Source organism: Cheilinus undulatus, linkage group 7, assembly GCF_018320785.1.
Source record: "Cheilinus undulatus linkage group 7, ASM1832078v1, whole genome shotgun sequence".
NCBI classification, from domain to species: Eukaryota; Metazoa; Chordata; class Actinopteri; order Labriformes; family Labridae; genus Cheilinus; species Cheilinus undulatus.
Genome location: NC_054871.1, coordinates 8,262,924 through 8,283,886, shown reverse-complemented (window position 1 = coordinate 8,283,886; position 20,963 = coordinate 8,262,924). Strand labels below are relative to the sequence as shown.

The window sequence follows — 20,963 nt, the reverse complement described above, 5'->3', positions numbered from 1 at the left end:
CCAACGGTAACAGGCTTTTTATCCAAAATGAGCTCCAATTTCCTCTTTGCATGGAGGCAACAGGAGGGCCTTTGGCTCGCCAGACCTCTCTTTCTTCCTCAACCAGTTCAATTTCAACTTCATGCAGAGTACAGCTTAGTTGTATCTGTTCCGCTGCTGTGTGGGTCAACACCCTGTGGAAATGATGGAGAAATGTGGAGGAATATGTGTTTCTTTTGACTCACATTCCACCAGTGATGGAGGCGAGTCTGTACTATTTCCACTTCCTACCTGTCAGTTACACCCTATGACTGTCTTTGGAGCATGAAAACACATTCTATCTTCTTCTCCTCCTCTGTAGCAACAGAAAAAGTCTAATTCCCAAGAAATGACACATACAAAAGCACATGCCTCTGCCCTTCTGATGTTCCCACCTTAGCTGCAAAGAAGAAAAAGCCAACCCTCCCTCAACACAATGAAGAAAGAGGACAGAGCTTTGATATAGGTACAGTCTGCTTCATGTTCTGCTCCAGCAGAGTAAGTCACACTTCACAGGCTGACTACCACTGTGTTCAGAGGAGTAAAAAAGAAGAAAGAAGGGTCATCCTCCCCTTCGAAGCCCTATTAACCCCACGCTGCCTGAAGGTGACACCCGGCAGCAGAACCTGTCACGAGCCGGTTTCACAAGATCCATTTATCTTCCCCTCACCATATGTGCTCATCAAGGAGCTTCCTCCAGACGCTGTGGCGGCGGTGGCGGATGATCAAATCGCATAACAAGCCGGCTGATGAAAAGCCTCGTCTTCCTCTTTAATTCTCACTAATTATTGTGTTTTAACAAGAAAATGTTAATAACAAGAAAAGCATAAAAACTACATCTGAGAGAGATGCTTATTGTTGGATGATAGTTTAACCTGAAAACAGCAGATACACTTTCACTATTAAAGTGAAGTAAAAGTGAAATGACTGATAAATAGCATGGGCACTGCTTACTACAGGTGCACCGGTTCACAGAGGTCCCTGTTCAGTACATTTCTCAGTTCAGGATCAGGTTCAGTTCAAGAGAAAAAGCAACAGAAAGACCCAGATGCATATTTCCAGCTTTCTCTGAAATATTTTGAACTGACAGCACTGCAAGGTACAGTTTGTTTTTCTTGTCATTTAGAACATGCGATAGTCGGTGCAAACTTGTACTTTATCAAATATTAACACAAAAAGGAGGAAAACATAGTGATGGAAAATAAAAACATCACAGAAATAAATCTTCTGATTCAGGCAAATGGAATAAATAAAATGTCAAATGTGAGACACAATAAAATAAGTGCCTTTGGGACAGGATGGCAATAATTTCCACCCTCCAAATAATTTTAAATATTTTAAAGCTACATGATTGTAACCTTGTGAAGCAGATAGATTGTCCAGATTCAGCGTCTGTCATCAGGTAGAGCAATCTTTCAAAGCTTCAAGCTGAAATGTTAGTTTCTGGTCTGAGAATGACCAGAGCGATCACATCATTTTAGACAACAAGGTGATAGCAGAGTTTGGTGTTACTGCAAGACCGTAATCAATGGCAGCAGGTGAAGTGATTAGATCATTTGTAGCTATAGCGGCAGTTTAATCAGAACTGGAGAACATTTCCCTAATTTTCCAGTTTATACATTTTAAAGAGTATAACTGATTCTTGTGCTATTTTGTTTCATATTTTGAATGATTCTTTCATTTAATAACTTTGTCTCTTGATATTTCATGACCGCTAGAAATAGAATTATACAATATATTGATTCCAATGAAAAAAAAACAAAAAACAACAAAAATCGTTTGAATATATAGCTATAAATATGATCATATATGCCCATATGAGTGCTTGTGAGTATTCAAATACTACATCATAGATACTATTTCCTTTCACTCTTTGTTATGGTGATTGTGCCTTGCTTTCATTCAAAGAAAGATCCCATACATCCTCCTTGGACAGCCTCCAGCATAAGCAGCTCTGTGTATGTACTGAATATGTGATTTTGCGTAAGCCCATGTTTACAGCCGGAGTCACTGTGACATTCTATAACAGAGAAGACAGAAGCACAGGGTCTTTGCTTTGTGATTATAGGCTTTTGAGAATACAACATTCACTCTCTGCAGCTCAAAGACGGTACTTTCTCTTGGTAGAGGACATTTCTTTTCACATTTGTCAAACTAAACACAATGTAGCCTGATCGGTCAGTGCCTACTTTATTAATATCAGTATTTTTGCACATTTTCATTATAATGAAAGGAAGTAGACCTCCTTTCTTTGTTTGCTATTTAAGATTAGATATATATTTGTATATAGTTTAGGAAACATAACCGTTACATAACTTCAGAACTACAGAGCACAGACAGAAAGCAGCCTGGATGTCATATTTGATGTCACACTACCTTTCCATCCTCCCATCAATGATGTAATTTCATCTGCACACTTTCATCTATGAAACATTAATCATCTTCGTCACCTTACAACTGTCACTCTGGTCACTTCCCAGGTTGACCACTGCAGCTCCCTCCTTTTGGTCTCCCCCGCAAATCCCTTCATAATCTCCAACTAGTCCCAAATTCTGCCACCCGCATCATCTCCATCACCTTGTCCAGTAACCACATCAGTCCTGTTCTTCAGCTCCACTGACTCCCACTCAGCTACTGTATTGACTTTAAGATTCTGCTCCTCACTTTCAAGGCCATCTATAACCTCACCCAGCAGTACCTTTCTGACCTTCTGCACATCAGTACCCCCTCTCCAGCACCCTCAGGTCCTCTTCCACCCACCTCAATTTCCTGCATGCTCACTTGACCATCATAGAACCGTACATCCATTACATTAACTCTCCATTTTCAAATCCTGTCTCAGAACCTGTATTTTTAAATTATGAATTGTATTGATCCTACATATATATTTATGTGTGTTGTTTTAACTTTGCCTTGTAAGGAGATCTTACAAGCCAAAGGGTCTTTGCTTTAATCTGAACTATAATACGGAACATGATCTGGTTGTAAGAGAGGTACAAGTTCACTTCACTAGTACTCTGTCTCCTTGAGCAAGGCATCTGCTCTCCCTCAATGTGCAATCTCCCTACTCTGACATCTCTCCACTGATGCACGTCCATGGATCCTGTCTGTGCATGTGTGTATTTTTTTGCCTATGTGATTGGGTATTGTGTTTCTCAGCCATGTGTGTAACCCTGAATTATCCTGCAGAGATGAATAATAGATTTTAAAAAACAGAAAGGTGAAAGGTCTATGCATTAGTGATTGAAATTACAAGCTGTTTTTTTTGTATGGTGTATTAAATTGAATTTTTTGAGCAATGCTCAGGCTTTTTAAAAGTCCCTAATGTCTGAGATGTAAACTACAAACATGGAGACAATTGAGGAGGCTACTATAACGTCAATCTTGAAATGAAAACTAACACAACATTAATATCAATAATTGCTATTAATCAGACCAGCTCAAACTGATGACTTGTGGTCAGAACTCACCTTCTGATCTTCATTTTTACCACATTTTCCTTTACACATGGATGTAATGCTCCTGGTGTACTAGTTTAATTAGTGATCGAGTAAACTTGTGACAGCTAATGAAATGAGAGAGTCTTCCTAATGTGTCTCTCTATTATCCTGGGGGTCCTAGGGTCCTGAAGAGCAACACCCTGGCCAAGGAGCTGCTGGTGTCTTTTTACAGCTGATCCATTGAAAGTGTACTGGCATACTGCATCCCAGTGTGGTTCTCCAACTGCGATGCTCAGGAGAAGACGGCTCTCCAGAGGGTCATCAACACAGCACAGAAAATCACTGGCTGTGCTCTCCTGTCCTTAGAGGAGTTGTTCAGGTCCCTCTGCCACAGGAAGGCCCTGGGCATCCTGAAGGACTCATCCCTCCCAGCACATCACCTGTTCCAACTGCTACCCTCAGGAAGACAGTTCAGGACAATAAGAACCAAAACTAACAGACTGAAAAACAGCACATATCCCAGAGCAGCTTCAATATCAAATGAGAAACTGCTCAAGCACTAAATGATACTGCAAAAAAAAAAAAAAATCATTGTACATTGTACAATGACAATAAAAATGATTCTGAATCTGATTCTGATATATACATACATATACATACAGCAGGACAGAGGTTAGGGTTAGTGGCTCTCTGCAGCTGTGCCAGAAATTTGAAATTAAGGAAACTTTTTTGACATTAAAAGAATAATGCTTTCCTGAGATAGTTTTGTATATTTTATCCATACGTGTTGCTCTTTCATTCACTTATAACTTTCTTTTTAACAAATAAGCCTATTTTATCAACTTAAATATGCGTCATATCTTGCCTCTATGGCGCAGCACATACTGGTGATTGATTTCCTGTCTTGGAAACACTCTTGTCAAAAATGACACCTAAGCAGGAGTTTTGTGCTCATCACGCAAGTTAAGTTTTGAATTTCTGAAATCTGATTTAGCAGAGCAAGGTTGGAATGTGAAAATGATGAACACTGAAAAGTTTCATACTAAAGCGGTGGATCCGTCGGACCCTTAGAGGCTTAAAGTAGTTTCAGCTGAGAATGTAGACAGTGATAACAATAACAACAGCATAAAATACTAAGACACGTTTACACTTAACAGCATCAGTCAGGTAAAGGAAGAGAGAAAGAAGGCCAAGGAATTAACAGATGGCTGTTTGAGTTCAATAAACAGGTAAACTCATGTTTTATTGTTATTCTCCTCTCTGCTGCTGCGAAGTCCATATTATCATTCAGAAGATTGATACAGTACATTTGATGATTTTTGGTGTGTAATGAATGTAAGGTTCATTGTAGGAATGTGCATTAGTGTTGTAAAATATGAGGTTGTTGGTGTTTGTGTCGCATGAGTTAGGGCGCTGTCCACGGTGCTGATGCGTGTCACTTATAGAGCAGGAGAAAGGCTGTAAACAGCTGATCCTACTCTCATGGATATTTGGGGTGAATATCGTGATTGCTGTGGTTTGTCCTTCTGATTGTACTGTTGATGCAGTCTGTGACCCAGTGATCACGGGTGCTATTGTTTATTGATCGGGCCAAAACGCATCTTTTTACTACTGCATTCCTGTGACATAGACAGACAGACAGCAGCATAGAGAGAGGAGATGAAGTGGAGGTTTCATCTGTAGGTGGCTACTATATTATCCTGCATTAACTCTGTCTGACAGCAGGTGTAATGAGTGTGTGTGGATGAATAAAGACATAATGACAATGATTATATCAGTATCATTAAGGATAAAAATAATCATTGGCGAATAATAGCACTTATAGATAAAAATATGTACAGTTTTTTTTTTCTGTTTTAGTTCTAAATCCATAAATGCATCAAAGTGAAAGTTGATTAAAAAAAGAAAAAAATAGCGACTAAGTGGAAAGTTATCAGTGTGACCAAACATATCAATGGCTGGCCACATACCTTTGCTTAATCAGTTATGTCGATAGAGGAAGACTTAGGCTAATTGACTTTGTCACCTTCATTGGAAGGTTCAAATGTGTTTTGTGGCTCTTCAAAGATTTTCTGGCAAAAATGGCTCTTTCAACCAAAAAGGTTCCTGAACCCTGCACATGCAGGTAAAGAGCTACAGATTGGACTTAAACCCGGGCCACCCAAATACTGCACATGGGCAGCGACATAACCACGAGGCCACTCACCCCCTGAATTTTAGAATTTTTCTGTAAAGCTGAGTATGATTAATTTTTGATGAAATATGACATCTCAGAAAACAAAAACGAACATAAGTCCTGTCACGGCCCTGTATCACCAAAAAATCTCCTGACTTTCTCTTTCTTTTAAACTAAAGGAGAAAAATCTACCTCTCCTTTATCCTTTTTCATCAAATGCTCTCTAATTTTTCTTCTGTAAAACACTTTAGAAACACTGGCAGGAAAAGGAGCACCATATGCTGATCTATTTTGGCCTTTAGTTTTCTAATTTCTGTATCACTGCAGCAATTTGATCCCCATGTCACACATTGTAGAATCGACTTATTTGGTGCTTGAAAAGGCTCAAGTAAAACTGCATCCCTCTGAAAACGTGTCCCAAAAACCCAACAAAAGAGACACAAAGGCGTTACCTTGATGGCAGTGGAGGCGATCTGGATGTGGTGCAGCTTGCGCAGGGTGCTCTCCCTGTCGATGAAGTAGGAGGCAGCCAGCTGGTGCAGAGCTTCCAGAGTCACAGTGGAGGAGTTTCCTGAATAATCGCTCACCTCGGCTTTCTTACTCAGTTTCCTCTTGTCCACAAATATCGTTAAGGCCTCTTCTCCTGCAGGGAAACATACCATTTAATTGTTTACAAGAATTTTCAAGTGCTCTCTGAAACAGAGAGTAAATTCATTATCTATTGCTGTCAGAGGACATTTTGTTCCTGTTTTAAGGTCTAAGTGACAAAGAGGTACAAAATGTTTTGAATTGTTCCAGTAGATTGCTCTGCTGGCAGCCAGGGCTGTTACAGCTGAGTCATACATCCCAATTTTGATGTGACCCTGGATTTTTAAAGGGTTATCTCCCGTCTAAAAGAACATAACAGAACAGACAAATGCCACTTTGAGACAGCAGTGGACAAGTGCAACAACTGAGGTGCAATTCTTTTATTTGTCAATGAGTATGGTGGCCATAGGAGAGCAAAAAAACACTGTTTGGTTTAAAACATGGCTCTTACCTGAACACAAAAGTTCATCTTTGTAGCATTTCTTTTTTGTTATGTTGTCAGACAGTTTTATAACAACCTGTGCCTGTCAGAGGCAACAACAACACCTTTCTTAGACACTCTTGATTGGGTGCATTTGGCCCAAGAGATTACACTGAAGTCATTACAGCCTGTCCCATAGCTGCTGGCCTAAGCAATCTCTAAGAGCAATTCCAAAACTTTCTGAACCCTCTTTCCTATTGACCAAAAACACACAAAGACAAGCCAAAGTTAAAGAAATGATGTGACGAATGAGGCGCAAAGTGATTGGGGGATTGCCTGTCCCCATATTGGTAATTACACAGCCCACATCTGGGCACAAAGCCAGGTGCAGAGCACAAAGAGGTTGGATAAAGCAGTCTGATTTTAAATACATAGATGTGTCTGGGTGAAACATAGTTCAGAATGTCAGCTTTTTTTCTCTTTAAGAGCTAGGTGTGCCTGCAGGCTGGCCCTTTACTATTTGCACTGTGGATTTTACTTTGAGCTCTTGAAAACTCCAGCCAGCTCTTATCCCCTCTTATTGTGCTACTAAACACAAACCAAATAAAGATGCACGTAATGATGCATGTTAACCCTTCAAGCCCTATGCTGTTTTTTTAAACTATTTTGTCTCACCTGGACTTACCATCTTAAAAAAGCTTGTAAAACAGTAAAACAGAAAAGCTCTATATAGCCTCATTTCAGGATAACCTGGACTTCATATATGTGTGTTGCAGTAATGTTACATGAGTTAACAAAAAAAAAAAAAAAAAGAAACTTATAGGACAAGAAAGACAAGAGGAAATCTAAACTGAAACAAAAGCATAAAGACTCCTATGTGTGACACACAGTAAAGCATAATGACCAAAACTTTATCCCTTGGGAACCAACAAGGGAAATACTAATCATTCTGTGACAAATTCTTCAAATATTCTCATATTTACAAAATAAAAAGTCCTGGCGCTTATTGTATTGGCTGTTTTTGAAGCGTTTCTTGAAGCAGTTCCTCTCTGCAGTGACTCAGAGGGACACATCACAGGCTTTCTTTCTCTCTTTCTCTCAATTATGGGCTACTCAGGCCATCTTTTGCAGGATCAGTTATAGCTGTGCAGTTTGACAACAGTGCGAAGGTTGCCAGCTCATCGTAAAGCATTCTCTGATACAATATGGCAGTTAGAATTCAAAGCAGTAGAAACAGTTGAAAATGACCTAAAATGGGTGAAAAGACTTCAATATAAGATTTGCTGTTGTGGATTTTACCTTTAATTATACCGGAAAGTCACCCAAGTGCCAGTCTAGCTAGAAAAGCTTCTGTAAGAGATCCAAAGGCATGGTTAGCATCATTGGAATGACACAAGAGCCTCCTTCAAGAGGAAAAAATAAGACGCCACGATTTATGGTTCTAAAGTTATTTAACTTTGTATAACCTGTTTCACCTTTTGTCACATACGGCATATCCGGTCTAAGAGGGCAGATGGATTTAAGTTATATTTCACTAAAGCATTCTCAAACATTAGAAAAACAAGCAGCCCATAATCTGTGAGCTCAACACCAAGTAAAGGCAGGCTGAAAACTAACTGATTTTCTAAAGCATGCATGATAAACACTGGACAATCTGTATGCCTATAAGCTATACTGCCTATGACACTTAAAGTTATGTATAAGATTTATAAGTAAAATCTCATTCCTCTCTTTTCATTTGCAAGATATCTGATGTTCTTCAGTTCCTTTATTTTTTGATTGCGTCATAAAAACAGTATATGCCCAGAGCACATGGGCTTACTTGACACCATGAATTACACCTATCAAGATCACAGTGCACAGGCTTTTGAGACAAAATTAGCAAGCCTGAACAAATCTAATTGCTTCTCAGACTACTGTGATATTTCACCTTTTAGACAGCCTGTTTCATTTAAGGTAAACCTCATTAGTGTCAATGTTCTCATTTTGTCCTCATCATTGTGTAAAATAAACATGGTAAGCTTTTTGCAGCATAATAAATGATTTTAACCTCATTTTGTTGTACTGAAATAACAGCTGACTCAGTTGACCAGAATGCACCTGCATACATCTATACAACTTTCATGATCACAGCAAATTAACTATTAGGATATGTCCATTCTACATTTGGATACTTTTTTTTTTTTAATCTTACTTTAACACAATAACAACCAGCAAGACCCACTTTTTCCAGCCCTTGCTTGGTAATTTGTGGACATAGATACTGTTCAAAGTGCATGTGACATACTGTATATTTTCTCAGTGGTGTAGTGGGGCCTGCAGAAGTGGGTACACTCTAAATTTATGACCCATGTTTTTTTTTAGCAACCCAGCCAGGCAAGAATAAACAGTCTGTTTTATAGACTGCCTTTGCATATGTGGTACACTTAAAAAAAGGCCTTTTACACAGTCACAACCAACTTCTGCTGCTGGAATTCAGGTAGAAGGATAATTACGGCTTTCTGATGAGGGAAGAAAGCTGATTGCATTTAGCACCGTCAGCTCTATTCATGCCACAGATATCCAAGTACAATCGATGCTACTGTGCCTCTGATTGGCTTACCCTGGTAGTCTAACCTAACCAGACAAGGACAGTATCAGAACATTAGAGGTAAAGTGGGTCATGCCTTTGCCATCATAGTATTAAAGAATGCAACAAACTAAGTCTTAAATCCACAGGGTGGGATATAAAGAGAAATTTCCAGGGACCATGAGACATCACTGTCTCTGTTCTCTATCTGTAGCAGACAATGACATTAGCATGCATATTTTAATGAGATGCAAAAGGGACTTAATGAAACAGAATTCTTGATTGGTGATTAAAACAGGCAGCAGAGGTAGAGGCTGTGACAGAGGGCAGACCAGAGACGATCCCAGTTCCATGCCGATACAAACAGTCCTTCAACCCTTTGCATATTTCTGGAAAGTAGAAGGATAGAAAAGTGCTATCTTTGCACCTGTCCAATCCTCTTTTGAAGACAAGCTAACCCCAAGGTGCAAATAAAATTGCACAACAATTTGCAGAGGAAGTGTGAAGGCTGATTTATACTTCATGCATCCAGGAGTTGCAAGTGTCCTTGTGTCAAATGGGACTTAAAATGTTCAGACAAAACTCTTTCACAAGGTCCCGTGCGGGGAATTTTTACCTGGCTGCACAAATCTCTGAAATTTTTACAGGCACAGACGTGCCAGATGCCAGAACAAAATACAGATGGGATTTTTGAAAACAGTGCCTCCTAGCTCTTGGAAGAATATTGGTTTGTAGTGAGGAGGAAGCCAGTGCTAGGTGTAAATGCACCAGACATTTTGGTGTCACGATTCTGCATCAGTTTGTGTCTGAGAGGCTGTTCACATGGAAAACATAACTGTTCCTAAGGATGTAAAGCATCAGCTCAATCTGACATGGCTTAGTGCTAGCCCAAACCAGGGCACTTCATTTTTATCCACTCCCCTCGATCTCTTATTTACTAAGACTGAGCATCTCATTTACAAGAATGTCCTGGCTAAGTCAGGCAGCTCCTTTAACAGGGTGACAAACATGACGCATAAAACATTAAAAAAACACACAAAAAAAGTTCAACCTACAACTGAGTCACAGAGCTGAGTCAGTTGTCTGTTAAAACCTGATGCGTCTTCCTCCACTGCCTTCAATCTGCTTTAAAACCATTTAAGGAGGGGTGCAAGTGGCCTAGTGGTTTGAGGCGCGACCCCATGTACGTGGATGCCTTATAAATGACGATATGCCAATAATTTAGCCTACCATTGGTCAAAGAATGCAATGAATCTTGACCATACAGAATGCAATGCTAAGCTCTTGCTTCTGACTCTTTACAGTTCCTTTTTATATGTAATGCTGGCGCCAGGAAGGGTTGTCTTTTTTGGTAGCAATAATGAGCTACACATGAGGGTAGGCAGTATCAGCATTGTGACTACCTGGAATTTGCAGGTACAGAGTTTGGGTCTACTGAAAGTAGCTGTTTTGGCAGTTTCAAGAGGTCAGGTAGGTACGATAAAGAATGTCTCCCTGTTGGCATGGTGGGTGGTATGTAAGGGGGTGGCTCTGGAATGCTAGAGACCATTGTTCAGCCCTCTTAAGGTGTCAGGACTAACTAAACCAAACACTGGCAAAGAGGGCTTCCCGCTTGACAACCCTGGCGAAGTGCTGGATTTTAGCAGCCCACTGGTTGGATTTAAGGAATTAACAGGGTTTAGAACCGAGTACTCATCATTGCAGAAGGGCACACGTGTCTTGCATTTAATTCAAATGCTATTTTAATAACACATGTTGTGTGTAAAAATGACAACTGTATCAAGTGGAAAACAGAAAAGATGCTTGGACTGCAAGCCTGGAAGCTTTATGCCAGGTGTTCTATAGAGCTCTGTATCTTAGGAGTTGGATTGATTGCTTCCATTTGTCTCTATCTTTGGTATTAGACACATGCTGAGGTGTTAATGCATTACACTTCCCACAAATCATTCTTCAATCACAAGAAATGCCAGCCTATACCAGATCTCTAACTTGGATTTTCTGGAAGTTTGAGAATCTGCCTTTGGCTGCATGGTGGCCCACCACCCCTCGATACCTTTTTGTGTTAAATGATTGTTATTAATCTACACTGTGATACTATTTTAAAACCCAACAGCTGCTCTGCTCGTGAAGAAACACATGCACATGTTTGTGCACTAAATTCCAGGTGGTTAAGAGCACAGAGACAGCCATACAGGAGCCCCTGAAGCACGGAGACACTTGACCACAATTAGGAGGAGCCACGTCACCCTGTCTCAGCAGGCAGTGATCACAGCAATCAGCACTTCATAAGAGCAGGAGCTGTGGAGCTGCACACTCTGCTTAAGAGTCCCCAAGACACCACACATCATATTTCTCATCATAATGCAGCGTTAATGCTTTAGGGCCATTTCTCTGCCCGCTGCCTTTTCTTCCTCCGCTGCTGAAGGGCACCCTCTTAATAACACAATCTATTTATTAATTTCATTAAGTCCATATGTTACTATACACAGAGGCAATCCATTCAGAACCACAAAGGCATATCTCTGGCAGCAACCCAAAGCAAACTCCTCATCCTCCACTCTTCATACCACTAAGTGCTGGCTCTGGGCCAGAGCGAGCGCCTGCATCAGCTCAGGCAGCTGCTACAGTTGCATTACATGCAGCTTCTCACAACAGCGACCTTTCCTAAGCTAGGAGTCAGGTCCAAAGTAATTGACAAGTGTTGCTCAGTAAAAGCAAATCTGCTCTGCAATACATGCCTGCACCCTCTCTGGCATCTTAAATGAGTTTTTCTTTTCCCTCCACTCAGAGAACCATTAATGCTCATCCATTCATCACACCGCCGAAAACCAAAAAAGAGGTTTAACTGTGACCAAGAGTGGCAGGTTCACAGTACACAGGCTTTTACATGCATTCATTCATCCCTGAAGTGCGATTTCTGTGCCGCCTGTGGTATTTTATTTGGCTGTGATGTTTTATTCAGTTACTTACAGCAGCTGAGTTATTGTGCCATGTCCATCTGCTTTCCATATACAAGAGCCAGGAGAGCAGATTCTAAAAGCTTTTATTGGTGCAAATTGTGTACTTTACTGAATGCTACATCATCCGGGAGAGGAGTAATTCCTTAAAGCGCATTTTTCTCCTCACAACTGTACTACAGTGATAAGTAGATTTACACTGGAATACAAGAATCAATACTTCTCCTTCACTCTCTGTGCTCTATGAATTTTTAGTTGGTGCAGGGTCCCATTTAAACTTTGCAGTGCTGGCTTAGAATGAAGATCAAGGATATTTTTGGCAGAGTTCTGATATCCAGTCAGTGAGGGCCTTCAAAAATTCATCCAAAGATAGATCTTTTACGAAAGTTACTTTACTGATCTCAATGGAGACAAGTAATGGTATTTATTACCACGAAAAAAACATCAAAGTTACACCCACAGACTTCATCTACAACCCCAATTCCAAAAAAGTTGTAAAATGTAAATAAAAACAGAATGTAATGATCTGCACATCTCAAAAACCCTTGTTTTACTCACAGCAGAACATCAACAACAGTGGTACTAATGTAAAACAGCTGGAGAAGCATTTTGAAACTAATTAAGTTGACAGAAAAGGTAAATAAAATGATTGGGTATGAAGAAGAATTTTAGAAAGGCAGAGTCTCTCAGAAGTAAAGGTGGGCAGAGTTTCACCAATCTGCAAACAACACTGTCGTGTGTGGAACAATTTCAGAAAAATGTTCCTCAACGTAAAATTGCAAAGATTTTGAATATCCCACCATCGAAGAAATCTCTGTCCATAAGGTCAATATTTGATGGTCTTGATCTTCAGGCCCTCAGGTGCACTGTATAAAAAAGAGGCATGATTCTGTACTGGAAATCACTGCATAAGCTCAGGAACACTTCAACACTGTCAACACAGTTGGCCATGCCACCCACTAATGCAAGTTAAAGCTGTATCATGCCAAGACGAAGCCATATGTGAACACAATCCAGAAACGCCGCCATCTACTCTGGGCCAAAACTCATTTAAAATGGACTGAAGCAAAATGGAAAACTGTTCTGTGGTCAGGTTAATCAAAATCTGATATTTTTTAGAAACTATGGACACCATGACTAAAGAGGAGAGGGACCATCTAGCTTGTTATCAGCGTACAGTTCAAAATCCTGCATGTCTGATGATATGGGGTTGCATTAAAGCCTTTGGGGTAGGCAGTTTATAGAGGGGAAAGGCACTATCAATGCTGAAAAGAATAGAGAGGTTTCAGAGCAACATATGCTCCCATACAGACAGTTCCACTTTCAGGGAAGGTCTTGAAAATTTCAGCAAGACCCTGCTAAACCACATAATGCATCCATCACAACAGCATGGCTTCACAGTCTAGATGAGTCTGGGTGCTGAACTGGCCTGCCTGCAGCCCAGACCGTTCACCAAGAGAAAATATATGGTGCATCATAAAATGAAAAATCTGCCATTGAATACTAAGGACTGTTGAGAAGCCAGAATCCTACATCAGACAAGAATGGGACAACATTCCACTCCAAGAACTCCAGAAAATTGTCACCTCACTTCTGTGATTGCTGTTAAAAGAAAAGGGGATGCTACACAATGGTCAACATGGCTCTGTCCCTTCCTTTTCAAGATGTGTTGCTGCCACCAAATTCAGAATAAGCTGCTATTTTTCATACAATGTTAAAAATGTCTCAGTTACAGTATCTGACATGTTGTTTTTCTATTGTGAGTAAAATACAAGTCAAGCAGATTTTCAATCATTGCATTTTGTTTATACTTAGATTTTACACTGTGCCCCGACTTTTTAAGAACTGGGTGTGTATGTGGGTTCTGACAGCGCTTCCATATTGGTAGTGTCAGCTCTGCTCTGTTAGCAACACAAGTAGATGTGGGCATTAAGATGTCTGTAAAGTTGCATATAGAGGCTGGAATGGGAATTTGCTGATTTTAGGCCAGTCAGGAATGAATGATGACTGGCTGGCAGGGCTGCTCTATTATGGAAGAAAATCATAATCATGATTTTTTTTTTCATAATATTAACATCATGATTATAAAATAGAATGGATTGTTGATTTATTAACATCTACAACCCATACATTTATCAAACTTAGGCTTTTGTAATGCTTTGAAAAGACAAAACTTTACACATGAAAAATATGGCCAAAACATGTAGCATTTAATCCTGATTATCCTGTTAAATGATCATGCACAGCTGAAATCATGACTGAAATTGTGACTTGAATTAAGACCCAACTCTACTGGGCAGTCTTTTTCTATATCACCGATTTATATGCTAATCCTAGATGCACATGTGAGCCATTTTATTCCATTTCATGCTGCATGCACAGCAGACAAACAGCTCCAGAGTGTGTGATGTGGATGGAAATGTACAGACAGACAACATATTGAACACTGTATTTATGATTTCAAGTCAGAACAGCTGTGATCATCTCCCAAATAGATGAGAGAGGTTAAAATCACTCTTAAATCTTAAATCTTATTACCCAGACTCTCCATAACATTAGAGTTAGCCACCAACCACAGTAAGAGAAGAGAAGGATTTTCTGCAAAGCAACTGCTGGGAATACAAAATATGATAGGGCAAAAAAGTAGTGGTTTATAAGTGGTTCATTGTCTTTTAACATAGACTTTATATGTTGGTTATCATATCTTTGGGTGAAAAAAAGAGCTGATGACTTTTCAGATATAACTTTTGTTTAAATTGATTGGCCCTCTGTGGTGCCTAGAGGGTCCTGACAGCCCCCCTACAACAATAACCCTTTCATTAAATAAATACAAAAAGGGCAATTTTGCTGTTGTCGTCATCTGTCTGTGATCAAACTCTTTCTTTCTCAGATAGCTCTGATTTTTCATTGTGCCTATTTTGTCATTGGAAATCGGGCACCTTTTGAGTCAGATTTTCTGGCACCAAATCAAAAATGAAAAGCTGCACTTCATGAACAATCACAATGGCAGCTAGTGGAGTCACTTTGGTATCAGATTATCAGGTCAGTAAGTACAAAAAAGTCAGTACATGCCTCCATTTAAGTTCCATCAATCAGCCAATCAACCGTTTTACAGTCAAATAAAATTATCATTTACCTCCCAGTGTAGCTGACAGCAGGAAGTGAGTCCCATACTTCCTGATCAGGTTGTCAGTGATCATCTGAGTGGTGGGCCGGCGGCCCAGGAGTCGAATGTTCCTGATGAACTCAGGGGTCAGAGGTAACGGAGATGCCAAGAAATCCCTCCTTTCTACGGCCAGGTTGTTCACCTTCCATCTTCCAAACTCCCTGCATAAATCACAGGAGGAAAACATGTCAGCGCACAGTGGATTGATATTCTAGGATCACTTTTAAGAAGAGGTGCCCAAAATGATCAGGAACTGATCATTATCTGCATGTTTTCATTATAAATATGGGATCAGAAGATCAGAATTAATGCCTGTAGCTGCATATCCAACACGTTGTTTAATACTCTGCGGCTGAGAGAAGCACCCTGTATGTGATGTAGTGCAATTATAGAGACTAATTGAATTCCCAGCCAATAAATGCTCAGTAAATTAGCACAGTGAATCAAATCAAACTGAAATGCAGCACCTTTAACTGTCTGCTTGAATAAAAATCTGTCACTTTGTCTGCTGCTGCTGCAGGTGAGTCATCCTCATCCCCGCCATGGTTACATCCCCAGACTCTTTAGAAGGCAAACTTGTAATCCAATGTTGAAATCTGTACTGAAAGTGACAGGATAAGAGCTGGCTAGCTAACTAACGATGGTATATTACATTATAGCATGACGTGTTTAAGATCAGCTCTGTAAAATGACTCTTAGGAGACGATAGAATGCCATTATGATCAAATATAACTTGAATGTAACAAACCAAAGCCCAAGAGCTTTCTTGAGAAATGTGAATTAATACAGTTGTTTTGAGGGGGTTTGCTTTTCATTTTCTTAGCAATAATAACATAACCTGACACACCAGATAGGGTGTTCCCACTGCATGGACATACTTCACATTCATCTGGGAAGTCTCCCATACAGAGTGTTGAGGAAGGGTAGGACTTCTTAAAAAAATCTCAGAAGGTGATTGAAGGAAAATTCTGTCTTTCACATTAATGACTGGCTAATCAGAGTGAGGTTGTATGCATGCACTTCTCTTGGGCTACCACTGCCGTAGATTGTTAACGGTGGAGCTCTTCGGTGAATAAATTTACACCAAGGCCAGTCAGGAGACATGCAAAACCATTTTCTCTGCCAAGACAAGCTTTAGGTGACTCATAGTCATTGTTTTCAAAGAAAATGTGGTCCAGTTTTGATTAAACTGCCACTTTCCTACAGCTACATCCAAAGCTTCTGAAGCAGCAGCCATTGGATACAGCAGAGCCCACGATCACAAACCCATTCTGAAGTAGGCCAGGAGAAGAGCAAAAACATCTTTTTGTCATGAAAAGCTTTCCCCCTGCACTTGTGTTAATACATAAATGTTGTCCAGTTCCGTGGCTACATCATAGCTAATCACTCCACTAGCAGCCACTGTATACAACCACTCACAGTACAACTAACCACCACCCTGTAATGATCAAAACTCAGAAGCTAGCAATGAACTTAAGACATCCCTTACAGTAGTTGTGCGTGAATACCCAACCTTTAAATTAATATATAACACCTGGTGTGACTGTGAGCAGACTCATGAGCGCAGCCTCACTGTTTAATAGTCATACCTCCTGCTTGGGAGGAAGGTGGCCTAGTGGTTTAAGGTGCGCCCCATGTGCACAGTCAGCCTGGGTTCAAATTAGGGCTGGGCAATTAATGGAAAATTACATAAAATTGCAATATGCCCTGCTGCAATTTTCAAAGCACAAAAGGAGCAATATTTCTTTGACCTGAAATGTATGTCAAAATAGCAGTTTTAAACTTTTTGCAGCAGCTGCAGAAATATCATGCAAGACATATCATGCAACCATTCGTATGACATTTCTTTAAATAGTCTACAAAAAATCCTACCTTCTTCATTTTTGTACTTTTCTATTATCAAATACAAGAATGACGAAACCCCTTCAATGCAATAATTCATATCCAATTTGCAATAGTCAAAATCATTAGAATTAGACACTTTTAAAGAACTGTTCAGCCCTTGTTTATGAATAAAAGAGTGTTAAGGAATAATTGCATATTAAAATCGCAATTGCAATATTGGGGGAAAAAAAACACAATTAGATTATTTTCCAAAATCGTTCAGCCCTAGTTCGGATCCAGCCTGTTGCACTTTCCTGCATGTGAACCCCCAGCTCTCTCATCCCTTATTAAGTCTAATAGCTTTTCCTCATTGGTCAAAACAAAATCTTGGAAGAGGCTGAACAGAGTATGGACAGTTCAGGTTTGTAAAAATAATTGCATTTACTAAAACTAGGGGCCATCCACACAGAGAGGAGTTGACGAGTATCCGCAAAAGTATTTTATTGTATCAGCGTTTCATCCACATGTAACCGCCGTTTTGGGATCCCAAAACTCGCCATTTTTTGAAACCGGGTCCCAGAGAGAACAAATCTGTATACACCAACTGTTCTGTCACTGCGTGTACGACCAAGCACATCTTTCCTGAAACAATTACATCATAGCCCACTTAACCCACATGCATGAGCCTGGCCATCAGCAATAATAATGGCTGATCACATGACTAGTTCTTCTGCTCCTCTTCTTACTCAACACAAGAAATTGCCACGGAGAGCTCCTTAAACTTGAAGTTTTTAAACGAAAGAACTGCCTTATGTTTCTCATTATCTTATAACATTTCAGATTTATTCATAAACCTTTCAAACTTGCTTCAAATTAATCAGAATGATACGATGGTCAATGTCTAAGCATAGTTAGAGAAGTATGAAGAGGTCATCCTGCAGATTCAGCCATACTTATTCTTACAACAGGCTGCTGCAGGCGCAGCATGCAAGTGGAATAAATTATAGGAAAACAGACACGGAGTAAATAAAAAAAGGAAAATGAGTGCATAATTCAATTTATTACATCAGACGAGGCTTTCGCAATGTAAAGAATCCTGCACAGCATGCCCACACAGCCTTGGCTTTATAAAGAAAGACGGGGGAAAATGCTGGTGAGATGAAAGAAAACCATAAGCAGGCATAACCAGGATTGTCACTTGGGATTGAAAAGTGTTCATACTACAGAGCTGACAGCTGTTTTCCCTAATATCCCCATCATGACTGAGATATACATCCAAATGAATAAAGCACATGCTGCTACACGCTAAAGCCTCAGTGCCTCGACGGAGAACGTGTTCTGTAATGTGAGGGAGCTGAAATGAAAACGGTGAAAGCAGTGTGAACAAAAGACTCTCTCTCTCCCTCACCACTAATACGTCTGACCTCAGCCATTATAGTCTGTGTTTAGAGGAATCCCTAATGCTTCATGATCATAATACATTTGGACATGCTCATATTTGATTGCATCTGACAGCTTTACAATGATTACAGGATGCCAGTCCAGGCAGCAGGAAGGGAGCAGAATTTTAATAAAGCTTTGAGCACTGTAAAGGAAGGGCTTTCTTCCTGCTGCCTATCTCCTTTTTACAGCTTGAAATCCAGAGTGGCTCTCTACTTTCATGTAGAAATATTTATAATAAAAGAAGGGAGAAATAGAAAAGTCAAAGCTAGAAATGTGGGCAAAACTTGGGGAACCAAAGAATGCGGATGTTGAATCAACAAAGACCAACCTGGCACCCTGCGCGCATCCTTTTGAGTGTTCTTTGAGCCAATTTGCCCATGGCTCAGCTCTTTAAACTGATACTGCATTCAGCAGTGCTTTGACTCGTATATAAAGTCAGACCACAGGCAAAAGTTCAAGGTGTTCAGTGGAAGATTGCCACGTGAAGTGTCCTTCAAAAATACTTCAACGTTCTGCGTGACCTGCAGCTCCGCGCTTAGCTTAACGGAGACTGCACGGTGTGAATTAAAATCAGACTTTCATGGGCTGTTTGTCTGACATTTGGGAAGAGGTGTGCATTTTAGAGGAAAACTATGCTTTGTGAAGAGATGCAAGCGTCGCATCTGTCTTCTGAATAGCTTTGCAAAGTCAAATAAGTCATCTGAAAGAGGTAGGCTGAATGAATGTTTTAGATTCAAGGGGCAGTGCATCTTCTCTATTGTTGCATCTCAACAATTTCCTTCTTTGCGTGTTGTTCGGCATCAGACAAAAGTTAAATCAAAGAAACTCAAACAACCTCTCGTTGCAGCCAACATAATTTTCCATTGATAGGAAGAGACAGAGGAATCATTTTAACCCTCTAGGAACAGTCGGAATCTGTGATGTTGGAAGCAGAAAGCAGCTACTTTTAAAATTCTGATGAAAACTAAAATGATGTTTGTGTCTCTGTGATGAACCAGAAACAAACTTTCATTTTTGACACCAGCATGCTGTTTATTCTGATAACAGCAGGGGCATATTAGGTCGCTCACAGCTACTGTTGTAGTAATAAGCATCAAAAATACCAAAACAAATAAATTGGTGTACTGTTAGTTAACAAGTAAAGAGATGAATAGTGAATTTAAGCATAACAATGTGGTGAGTCCAAACTCCTCTGCAACAAACAAGAAATGTTTGACATTGATTTCACAGATTCTCCCAAATGTAAAAAGAGGATAGATAGTATTTTTATGAAGAAAAACAAACTTATCTTAAAGGTTTTAAGTGGAGAAAATCAGCTTACGATGAGTACAACAAAATACAAACTGGGGACAATACACAGGTTGCACAGCTCAAGTTTGCAAGGGCCCCAAATGAGTGTGGTCATATTAAGGTATTAGTTCCAGAAGAAAGTCATAAGAACATACTGTAAGCAGTTTTACCAAGTTTAAATTAGCAATTAAGGACAAATTACAGTAAACAACACTGATAGGTTGTCTGTAGATAATGTTGCATCATAGCGGAAAACAGGAATGGGCGATATCCTATTGTTTGCAACACCCCGCAAAAAAACTTCTTGGTGATTCTCCTGCTTTCCAGGCTTTCATCGCAGCCTCTTTCAGTTGTTTTTGCTTTTGGGTTTACTCCCTTCAGTCTCTGTTTAGTCTCTTCAGTTCCAATACTTTACTGACATGTAAAATGGGTGGGTTCAAACAAAAGCGGGTATCTTCTAAGTTGTGTATCAGATCAACATGAAAATACCTGGAAATAAAAGGTTTAAATGTTGATCTCTTGTCTCATATTCATCTTTTGATGTCAAACCCAGATGTTTTCAGTTTACAGCAAAAATTAAGGAATTGGCCTCACCATTCCAACACTTCTAGAGGGAAGTGTATCTGGGAAAGCTCCCATAGAAGGTGTCTTGGAAGGGCAGGACTTTTCAAAAATTTCTCTGAAGGTGGTTGGAGGAAGATTCTGTCCGTCACTTTTATGATGGGCCAAGCGGAGCAAAAAGACAAAATAATGTTGTAGGTATGCACTACTCTTTAAGCTGACAGGCTACCGCTGCCATAGACTGTTAATGGCAGAGCTTCTCAGTGAAGAAAACTGATGCCAAAGCTGGTCGGTAGATGTGCAAATATATTTTTTCTGCCTAGATAAGCTTTCAGTGTGGCTCTATGCTCTTGATTTACTAAGAAAGGTGGTCCAGCTCCAATTAAACTTCCACTTCCCCACAGCTAAGTACATCTGAGCTAACAGCTACTGTGGTAGCAGCCACTGGATACACCAGCAAACCACACCCGTAACGATCACAAACTCATGCCGAAGCAGAAACGAGGAAAG

The 20,963-nt window shown here is 40.0% G+C and overlaps 1 protein-coding gene across 1 annotated transcript in view; it reads right to left on the bottom strand.

The window, feature by feature from the left end:
• The window catches only part of LOC121512400 (BMP/retinoic acid-inducible neural-specific protein 3-like), a 120,486-nt gene that overhangs the window by 27,155 nt on the left and 72,368 nt on the right, over positions 1–20,963 (bottom strand). The window contains exons 3-4 of the mRNA XM_041791656.1: positions 15,306–15,496; positions 6,087–6,277 (exon numbers count right to left, since the gene is read on the bottom strand). Of these exons, the coding sequence (XP_041647590.1) occupies positions 6,087–6,277; positions 15,306–15,496 (382 nt within the window). The remainder of the gene's footprint in view (positions 1–6,086; positions 6,278–15,305; positions 15,497–20,963) is intronic.